Genomic DNA, 10,526 nt, shown 5'->3' with positions numbered 1-10,526 from the left:
TCCTTCCCTGCCGTGTTTTTCATAGGGGTGCTCAGAGCTAAGCTCGCTGCTACAATAACCCCAGTCAAACACCACTTTCGGGGCACAGCATTCCCCAGCAAGTGTCAGAATACACAACCTAAACCCCTGCTTGCTTAACTCAGAGTCAGACATAAACAACATTTTTTTGTGTGCTCATGATTCAGGAGAAAGTGGAGAAAAAATGCAAATCCTTGCTGATAAGGAGCTGAATATCCACAAGCTTTTCCCAAGTATTCTGATAATTCCCCTAAGTTCACATAGCTGCTCCTGCCACATCCATTTCTGCTTTACCTGACTCCAGCAGGGGTTTTGCAGGGACTGCCAGCTGGTTTTAGAGACATGTAGGACAGAGAAAGTGGTTATTCATGTCTTTTATTTATTATAAATACATATAAATATGTTAAGTCACCTTTTGCTTTGTTTATCATGATGAGCAACGACTTTGGAAAATCATCCGGAAAACTTAACCAAGCTGAGAAACAGGCAAACAGCAAGCATTAGCATACAATCACAGGTTCCTCTCAGTCCAAGAACGGGTTAATTTTTTTAAGAGAGAAAAGAAAAAAAGCATCTTACTTTGAAGCATCAATTGTTTTAGCAAGAGTACTGGACTTCCCCCCTCCCGTGAGCTCTGACCAAATGATTTCCATTTGGATTTGCAGGTGCAGTCCAACCCCAGCTGGCTACACAGACCCCCCCTCCGCCCACGATTCTGAAACATTGCATAGTTTGCAGCTGGATTTTGCTTCCCCTTCCTCCTTTTAATCTATTTTTAACACAGGTCGATCATGCCAAAGCAAATTCACTGAGGTTTCCATTTCCAGATCTCTCTCCCTCTCTGTTTTTCTATAGTTCTGTTTCAAAACTGCTCAAAAACTTTGTAGCTCAGAGCAAGCGAAAAGCAACATTACGCTCACAATCCACTGACAGGCTGGGAAGGAAATAACTCTACAGATGAAGTTGCATGTGAGGGGGAAACTAAATAAAGTAAAAAGTGGGTGTTTTGGGGGGGGTCCACGTGAACTGCCAAACATTTCCAAATGGGGACGGGGGGGGGTATGAAGAACAAAAGAGAAAACCCAGACTTAACTGATGGAAGGAAGCCAGGGCTGATGGCAGTGGGAAGAAAAGTGCATAGAAAGAAAACAAAACCAACCACTCAAAAAGAAAAAAGAAGAAAAAAACCAAAAACAAACAACCAAACCAGAAAACCCAAACAAACAACCAAAAAAAAAAAAAAAAAGGAAAAGCCCGAAGAAAGCCGAAGTCAAGGCTTGTCGTTACAGTGTTTGCAGAGGGCGGAGGCGGCTCCTGTGAAGGCAGTGCATTTCTCGGGGCAGCCGGGCACGGCCGCGCCGCCGAAGGGGTACACGGGCGACTGTCCGAAGGGGTTGAGGGTGGCGGGCAGCGGGGCGCTCAGCGCCTGGCCCTGGTTCAGGTAGGCCACCAGCCGCCGCATCTCCTCCAGGGCCTGCGCCTGCATGAGGATGTAGTTCTTGGCCAGGAGCAGCGTGGCGATTTTGGAGAGTTTCCGCACCGAGGGGCTGTGGGCGTAGGGGATGACGGAGCGCAGCCCGTCCAGCGCGTCGTTCAGGTCGTGCATCCGCCGCCGCTCCCGCGCGTTGATGCTGAGGCGCAGCGAGCGCTGCTCCTTGGGCTTCTTGCCCAGGGCTCCCCCCTTCAGCTTCCCCTCTCGCTCGAAGCCCGCGCCGCCCTTCACGCCCGCCTCGAAGCCGTCCTCCTCATCGCCGCTCTGCTCGCCGCTGCTCTCCGCGGACTTGCCCATGGCCCCGGCGTGGAAGTCCGCCCCGCCGCCCCCGGGGTAGGCGCCCCGCGGGCCCTCGGCGCCCCCGCGCACCGCCCCGTAGGCGAAAGCCGAGGGCCCGTAGCCCGGGGCCAGCGCCAGGTACGCCTCGCTGCCCAGAGACTTGAGCTCAGCCATCGCCGGCAATCCCGCTCGGCCGCCGCTGCCTGGGCGCTGAGGAGGAGGAGGAGGAGGAGGAGGAGGCGGCCCCGCCGCTCCGCTCCGCTCGGCGCTGCGCCCGGGCTGGGGGCGGGCAGTGAGCGCACAACGGCCCCGCCGCACTTATATCGGCGACAGGGGCCGCGGGGACACCCGCCGCCAATCGCAGGGCAGCGCGCTTCCCTTCCCTTCCCTTCCCTTCCCTTCCCTTCCCTTCCCTTCCCTTCCCTTCCCTTCCCTTCCCTTCCCTTCCCTTCCCTTCCCTTCCCTTCCCTTCCCTTCCCTTCCCTTCCCTTCCCTTCCCTTCCCTTCCCTTCCCTTCCCTTCCCTTCCCTTCCCTTCCCTTCCCTTCCCTTCCCTTCCCTTCCCTTCCCTTCCCTTCCCTTCCCTTCCCTTCCCTTCCCTTCCCCTCTGTCTAACGCTCTGCCCCTGGATGTTGGAAGCTCAGGGAAGCACCAGGGCATACCCAGTGCTTGAGATGCAGTCATGGTGGCTTAGATGGGGTTGACAGAGGAGGCACCTGTTGTACAGGCACATTTCCAAGGCAAAAGCCCTGTCTATTCCCATTTTCTTCAGGGGCTCACAGTGTTCCTTCCCTGTACCAGGAACAGTTTGGATCCATAATGACCCAGCCCTTCTCTGAAGGGACCCCATGTCCTCCCCAGCTGTACCAGCAACAGAGTGTGACACTGGGACAGGAAACAAACCACACCATGGCCTGCAGGGTGGGAGGAACCATCACTGGGACTGGTGCTGTCTGATCCATGGAGGAAAATCTGAGGCAACCACTGGCAAAGGTGGAGCTACATGGAGAAGGACAATCAGGATGTTTAGTCCCATATTCCTGCATCAAGGTGACAACAAGGGCCTAAACTTTAACTGCAACAGAAAGAGGTCCCAATTTCTTTCTTTTCTAGAGTTTGGAGACTGGTTCATCTTACTGAGGTTTGTTTTACAGATAGCATAAGGGCATTCCAGGCTTTCCACATGAACCTGGTCCAGGCCCCTCATGTGCCTGGTCTGCTTGGAAAGGATGGGATGAATCCTGAATCCTGTGCAGTGACACATAGCTGTGAGCAGGTGGATATTGCCTGCAGGCAGATGCAACCAGTTGCTGCAGATGCACCTGGCAGTTTATCTGCTGTAGTAAATAGCCTGGGTGTTACAGTGACAGGAGGCTCTTTCCAGAATGTGGTTTGTTTTTCTCAGGCCCTCTCTGAAGTTGGCTTGTCCCCTTCCCATCAGCTCCCTGTGTGCTGTGTGCTAACGTGAAATGACGAGCTTGTCTCTCTCCCTTCTCCACATCAGAGCCAGGAGAGCTGAGATGAGCAGTGACACATTCAGCCCCAGCTGTGCTTGCAGAGCTGCTGCCTGGACGAGGCTGTTCCCCTGCTCTGAGTGCAATCTGGGAGGTTGTGCTTCTGCTTTTTGGAGGAGTGAAGCACAAAAAACTGGCTCTGTCCGAGCCTGGCATCACAGTGTGCAGCAGGTTTGTCCATCTTGCTTTTTACTGGTGTTCTCTTACCTCACCTCCAGTGTTTGAATGTTACAATATGGTCACATCTCCCTTTTGCTCCCCTTATCAGGCTTATCCAACCATGAAGACCAATTACTGATTTTAGTAACTTAATTGTTTTATGAGAATTGAACCACTTAGCTACTCCTGGGACAGATCACTCTATATATTCATGGTGACACTCTATATATCCACTGTGACTTTCAAGTGCAAGTGAGCACAGCTTAACTTCTTCTCATCTCTGGAGCCAGTCCCACACTCCAAGTCATAACAGACCAATGGAAGGAGGTACCAGAATATCATCACTGGCACAAGTAATTCCCATTAGAAAGATGTAGAAGAAATGTTAAAAGCAGGATTGTTCCCTGCTAGAAATGATTTACTTTTTTGGTAATGTGTTAGGATCTTGCAACGAGAAGCACCAGTGTTGTTACAAACTTTCAGGAATTCTGGTTGTAAAAACAAGCTGCAAGTACTGCCAGCTTTCTAAGAATGCCATGTGCATCTAAGTGGGCTGAAAATTAGAAGCAAACACTTCTCACACAGGCTCTCCCATGGTTTATTAAACAGATTAGTTCTTCAAGGGTTATTTCAACACTGAAGGGTAGCTTGGGAGGTGCATCAGCTACAGCAGAACAGAGCAGGAGGATTTGATGCTTTATGTGTAATTCCAAAACACACAGCAGAGAGAAATCATTTGGAGTCTGTATGAATCTGAAATTCACTCAGGTTTAATGTGCTTCCAAAAAAAAGTGTACATGGAAGAATTTGCTTTGGACTTCTCCCTCAAATTGCAGCTGTTAATAGGCATCTTTAAAAATATTCAACCTGGTTTCTCACTGAAAATGGAGAAAAAATAGTAGTTGTAAAGACTTCCACTTACATTTAAAAAACTTGTTTAGCTGGATAACAACATGGGACAAACTCACAGATTTTTTTTCTTATAAGAAAAGAGAAGGGTGCAATGGTGAGAAACACAGCTCCATCCTTATCAGCCCAAACTGGATACTAAAAGTAGAACCAAACAAAATCTCTTTAACAGATCAGAAGAGAGGAGGTTTAAGAGAGACCAATATGCTCTGGTCGTGTGGTTTTTGTTGGGACGGGGTCTGTCTGTCCCTGCCGGGAGCGGTGCGCGTCTGTCGGGCCGGTGTCTGTCTGTCCCTGCCGGGAGCGGTGTCTGTCGGGCCGGGGTCCGTCTGTCCCTGCCGGGAGCGGTGTCTGTTTGTCGGGCCGGGGTCTGTCTGTCCCTGCCGGGAGCGGTGTCTGTTTGTCGGGCCGGGGTCCGTCTGTCCCTGCCGGGAGCGGTGTCTGTTTGTCGGGCCGGGGTCTGTCTGTCCCTGCCGGGAGCGGTGTCTGTTTGTCGGGCCGGGGTCTGTCTGTCCCTGCCGGGAGCGGTGTCTGTTTGTCGGGCCGGGGTCTGTCTGTCCCTGCCGGGAGCGGTGTCTGTTTGTCGGGCCGGGGTCTGTCTGTCCCTGCCGGGAGCGGTGTCTGTTTGTCGGGCCGGGGTCTGTCTGTCCCTGCCGGGAGCGGTGTCTGTTTGTCGGGCCGGGGTCCGTCTGTCCCTGCCGGGAGCGGTGTCTGTTTGTCGGGCCGGGGTCCGTCTGTCCCGGGGCCGGGCTGGCGGTCCCGTGCTGACATCTAGCGACCACTGGAGGGGAGCGGGCACCCACCGCCCCCGGCACCCCCCGGCTCCTCGGCACGGAGGCGGAGCTGCGCAAAGCGCTGCCAATTCCGAAGTGGCCCCCGAGGCTGAGGCGCACAGCGAGAGCCGGGAGCGCGTTCGGGTCTCGGAGCGATCCCAAACCTGTGCTCTGGGTACCGGGAAATGCAGCCCTGCCCACTGCTGCAAGGATCAGGGTTTGGGTTCATATCCAGGCAAACACAAGGAGGGTGGAAAGCAAAGAGGTGTTCAAGCATTAAAATGTGTGATTGGATCATTTTCTGTGGGTACAAAAGGAGGTGGGATGAGTGGAGTTGCTCTGCTGGAAGCTCCCTGGAACTGCTGGAAGTGGTGGGTGAATATTTCATCCCCTGTGAGGAGCAGCAAGAAAAGCACAAGCAGTGGCAATACCGTGCTGGGTCTGGCTGTTTGGTGGGTAGAGATAGAATCTCCAGGTGGGGAAAGCAGGCAGAGTTCACCCTGGCAGGTGTGTGCCAAACCACAGGTCTGGACTGGCCAGAGCTCATGGAAGCGTGACAGGAATGCAACAAGAACTGGAGCTGCTGAAGGGTTTGTGTTTCTGCTGGCTCCCTGTTTATCACTTGTCTGTCACACAGCTGAGGCTTTCCTCCCAAAAATTCCTGAGGCATGCAGGAACGTACCAGTTTTATCCAGGGGAAGGAAGATCCTTCCTAGGCTGAGGCACAGGACCCTGGACATGAGACTCCTCTTCTCAGTCCTGCACCTCACTCAGGTCCTAAGGAGTTTATTTCTACTCTAAGGAGTTTGTTTCTACTCTACTTAAGTAGAGTTTGTTTGACTCTACTTAATTTCTGAGAAGTTAGGTATGTGTGTAGAGTCTATGCTTGTGACCCTCCTACAGTAATTGTGTATTCATGGCGATATAAAAGGCAGTGAAAGCTTCCATTACTGATCCAGCAAAGACCACCACAATTCCTACAGCTTTTAAGAGCAGCATGAAGAATTTCAGTGCAACAAAATGGTCACTACTGGATTGTTCTTCAGATTAAGTGATGACAAAGTCAGGTTTTCACAAGCAGTCATCCATTCAAGGACTTAGGAGGGCATTTTATGAAGGAGGCTTCCAAAAGGGAAACCTTCATGCAACTTTAAAGGTTGTTTTGAAGCAGTTTATTCAAAGTTAGAGTTTGTTTAACTAGTTCAAGCCTCTGGGATAGGTTTTGCTCTACTTATGTCACTCAAGTCATACTTTTTCCCCTTCACTAGATGGCAGCAAGAAGATAGCTATAGGGATTTCCAGGATTAGTATTATTATTTTTTTTTTAAATTCAGTAAACAGAGAGTTTTCAATTGGTTTCTTGTTTGAATGGATTTCTTTAGCAGTCCCCTTAGACAGAAAGCTCTCAACAACCAAACCAACCAGCAGCAAGCTGGTCAGGAGCCGCGGCAGAGGAGTGTGAAACATCTCTGTCCCAGGTAGGAGAGACTCGACTCAGCGTGGTTTGGTGCGTGTTTCAGCGGGGAAGGAGCGATTATCCGGTCTGCAGGTCCCTCTGCTGGCAAAGCCCCTTCTTGCATCAAGGGGCTGGGAGGCAGCGGCGGTGCTGCAGGGAGGGTTTGCAGAGCGCAGGAGGGACAGAACACCCAGCCAGCCTCGGGTGGGCCACAGGAGCCCCTGCCCTGAGGATAACGAGGCCACATCATCCTCTCTTTCCCATCTGGGTCTGCTTCAATCTGGCAGAAGGATACAGGATGTTTAAAGGATGTACAGGTCTTGCTGCTCCCAGGTCCCAGACTCCTTCTCCTGCTCCTCCTACCCAGCCTCCTGACACTAGCAGCCCTTCAGCACTTGGACAGAGTTCTTCATGGCACCTAGAAATGCATGGACGAGCCTCAGCTCTGGCTACACCCTCTAAAAACTGAGCAGCCCTCATTATTGCTTCTGCAGGTGGAAGGGATGTACAGATACTGAACCCTGCACAGAGAGGAGTTAGCAGGTATTTCCAGGGAAAGCTTGAATTCTCTTATGCAGAACTTCATCCCAGAACATGCAACTGCTGAAGAGAAGGCAGGGACAGGGACCCCAGCCACCCCCTTGGAGGGCAAGCAAAGCTGTTGCCTTTCTTCAATGAAATAAAACTGAGTGCTGGGGGAAGCTGGGGGCTGCATGATACCCATGGGAAGGTGCTTGGTTTGCCAGGAAGAAAGTGTTGCTGGAAGCAGCAGGATGCAGAAGGAAGGGGTGGGCTGGCTGTTCAGGGCTGAAAACTCTGTATAGTCAGGGTGTGGCTTGGTCAAGGTGGTGCCTGGTCAGACTGGCAGTCATGGGTTTGGTGTCTGTGCTCAAGCCCATAGAACAAAGCCATGCTGTCATTTCCTCAAACCTTAGAGGCACTAAAGAGGGTGAAAGGGATTCTCCTGCTCACTGACTTTCTGTTTCCTCCACTGACAGTGCTTGTTTGGCTGTCACACCTCTGCAGAACTGACCCATGAGCAGAGGAGGTGATGCTTGAGGTGTTTGAGAGAGCTGGGTGTGACAGAGGGCCCTGAAGGAAAACCAGAAGGGAAAGGTGTTCCAGTGGCTCGAGGCTGCCAGTGGATGCAGCATGGGCCACAATTCAGGGAAATGGGGACAGGCTTTCCATCAGAAGTCTTTTAAAGCAGGGCTTTGGGTACAGCATGATGTCCAGGCCCCAAACAAAAATGCTTTGTTCTCTTTCCTGCTTTTCCAGAGGTTTGTGCTTCTCTGGGAGCTTTCAGTTCCCTCCTGCAACGTGAATATCCCAACCTAATGAGTGAGGGAAAACTTGGCTGTTCTAATAAGGCAAGGGAGCAGTTGAAAATGGATTAAGAAGGGATTGAATGTATCTTGTGAGAGCTTGGCTATTGATTTCTAACCCTCCCATTCTGATGTTATTGCAGAAATGATTTTCTTCTGCACTGTGCAGAGATTAAATATTAATAAATAGAAAATTTGAAAAAAAAGGGGGGAGAAAACGACCAGATCCCAAGATATCCTGCTGCACAATTAAAAACCAAATGAAGGATTTCTAGAATGAAAAACTTTATTTGCTGAAGTTTTCTTGAGCTCAGAGTAGAGACATAAGGCGGTTTGATGAGATAATTTGTTAATGTTTCTATTTAGTGTTTTGTAGCAGGGGTGTGTTATTTTGAGCCATATCTCATTGCAGTAGGTTGAGGATAAAGACAGAATAAAAAAGGGATGGAGATTTACTTAGATCTCATTCACCAGTGACCCATTTACTCACTGATGATGAAGTAAGGGGGAACACACAGGTCTGCTCTGCCTCCTCTTGCACTGCATCCTGCAGTCATGCTCAGTTCCATTAGGCTTCTATTTATTATTTAACAGAGGAGATGGAAGACAAGGCGCACCAAGGTGATTTTTATGTCCTAGACGTTTCATTTGCACAAAGAGTGCACAAGCTGCTACTTGCCATGAACTCTGTGGTTTCCAAGTGCAGAACCCACATTCCCTGGGTGTCTGCAGGAAGAGGTGAATGGACAGGCAGGCTCTGCATGCAGGTCAGGGCTCCCAGGGCACACAAGGAAATCTGCTCCCCACTTGGAGCTCTCCTAGGAGATCATTCTGCCCCATCTCCCTCCTCATTCCATCAATCTGGGCACTAACTGAGACAAAAAAAGGGCACAGTGAGAATCTCATGTCCAATTTCTTGCAAGATCAGTATTTTTTTCTGTAGCAGGGTATGGGATAATGGAAAACGCAAATTTAATTTGGAGGCGTGGAATATGGACGACCATTCCTTTTCAAGGGGGTTGTAACCATGAGAAGGGGAATTGTTAGGGTCCTACCCAAATCATTCATGTGCCCTTCCAGCACTCTAAAGGGTTACTTTTGTTGGTACATTGTCCATCAAATTAGGGAATGCAGACAGAAGGGGAAGGAACAGGAAATAGCTCTATGGTGTCACGAGCACAACCAAAGGTAGGATTTGACCCACTGCTTTTCTCCAATCCTGTCTTCAGCAGTCAGTGATGTTGCTGGCTGATTTCCATCCTAATTCAATAGTTTTCAAGCTGCACAAGATATTTGATCAGTGTTCTATATCCCAAAGAGACCCTTCTTTGACAGACTCATAGCTGGATATACCTTGTGTGCTTCTGGCTCTATTAATCTTTTTTAATGATCTCTCTTGAATCTCCTGGCTGTGGCTGGTTGTGGCTCTGCTGCTGTCAGTTCTCCATGGCCTTGATGCTCAGCTATTTCAAGTCAGCTCATTGACTTTGGATCTTGTCCCCACATTACTCATTTCATTATGGTCCTGCAGCCTGTTCTTTGTTTCCTCAGCAAAGCAAGCTCAGATGGAACTTTAGGCCTGTAGAGAGAGACCCAGCACTTGGATGGCAGAGATACTGAGCTGTTTCTCTGGATTTTGGGAATTTGGTAGGAAAATTTGTGTCAAACATGTCAACAGGTGGAAACCTGGCCATGGGCTTCAGATTCTGCTGAAGGGCTGAGCAGATGGGGACCCCACTCTTCCTTCTTTTACCAATTCACTTTGTGCCTGAGGTGGCCCAGGTCTGTGAACCAGTGGAATTCAAGAAGCTAAAAGCTTGTGAACCCCTGGTTATAAATTGCTGGAGCTTCTGTAGCTTCAATAGTGGCTCCTATCAGCAGAGCTGGAGTACCTCACCATGCCCACCCTCAGTCTGTCCTGAAAATAAAACACCCTAAACTGAGCAGTGGTCCAAGAATGCTTTTAGAGGCCATTGTGAGGGACCAGCAGATGGCTTCAAACCCTGGAAGCCAGAGGAAATCGTTGCTTTCTGCCATTCCTCATGCTCTCAGCTGCTCTCTGTGCTTCAGTCCCATGTCTGTAACTGAGCAGTGTTTGCAGCCCTGGCCCCTGAGAGGGGCACCCACAAAAGGCTGCAGAGCCCTGATCTGGTGGGCAGTGCTCCCTCCATCCCCTGCAGGCTCTCCAGAAAAAAGGGAGGCAATGTCCTTCCTGGGTGTCTAAAAAGAGTGTCTGCAGATTACCCAGCATGTCACACCCAGGTTTAGAAGCACCATAAGGCATCATTTGGCAGACACCAGGCAATATTTAGTGACTATGGGAGCTATATATAATGGAATTATGGAGGGTGTGAGAAAGCAGTACCTCCTCCCATCTGCCCCCTTAAGGGATGCAAATGCTTTGCTATAATACTGTTCCCTGAGAGCTGGAACTTTAGCAAATAAGGGACTTTATTAAGTTGTTAATAAGATTTCATTTTCTCACTAATGCTGTGGTGCTACATTATTAATTTAAAACTGTATTTAGCCTGACATGCTAAAGTGCTAGGCCTCATTATTAATGCATAAACCCATGCCTCTGTTGTTTAATTAAACACCATGA

At 50.0% G+C, this 10,526-nt stretch overlaps 1 protein-coding gene across 1 annotated transcript; it reads right to left on the bottom strand.

Annotated features, from left to right (window-relative positions):
• Positions 1 to 374: 374 nt before the first annotated feature.
• On the bottom strand, positions 375 to 2,153 carry BHLHE23 (basic helix-loop-helix family member e23). The gene has a single exon (XM_071446799.1). It carries the CDS (start codon positions 1,961 to 1,963, stop codon positions 1,289 to 1,291), a length of 675 nt encoding a protein of 224 aa, XP_071302900.1. The 5' UTR covers positions 1,964 to 2,153; the 3' UTR covers positions 375 to 1,288.
• Between the last annotated feature and the right edge of the window lie 8,373 nt (positions 2,154 to 10,526).

This window comes from Agelaius tricolor, unplaced genomic scaffold, assembly GCF_023055355.1.
Source record: "Agelaius tricolor isolate 1412-34295 unplaced genomic scaffold, bAgeTri1.0.p SCAF_23, whole genome shotgun sequence".
In the NCBI taxonomy this organism is placed as follows: domain Eukaryota; kingdom Metazoa; phylum Chordata; class Aves; order Passeriformes; family Icteridae; genus Agelaius; species Agelaius tricolor.
The sequence above is the reverse complement of the archived record's forward strand: the minus strand, read 5'-3'. Positions and strand labels throughout refer to the sequence as shown.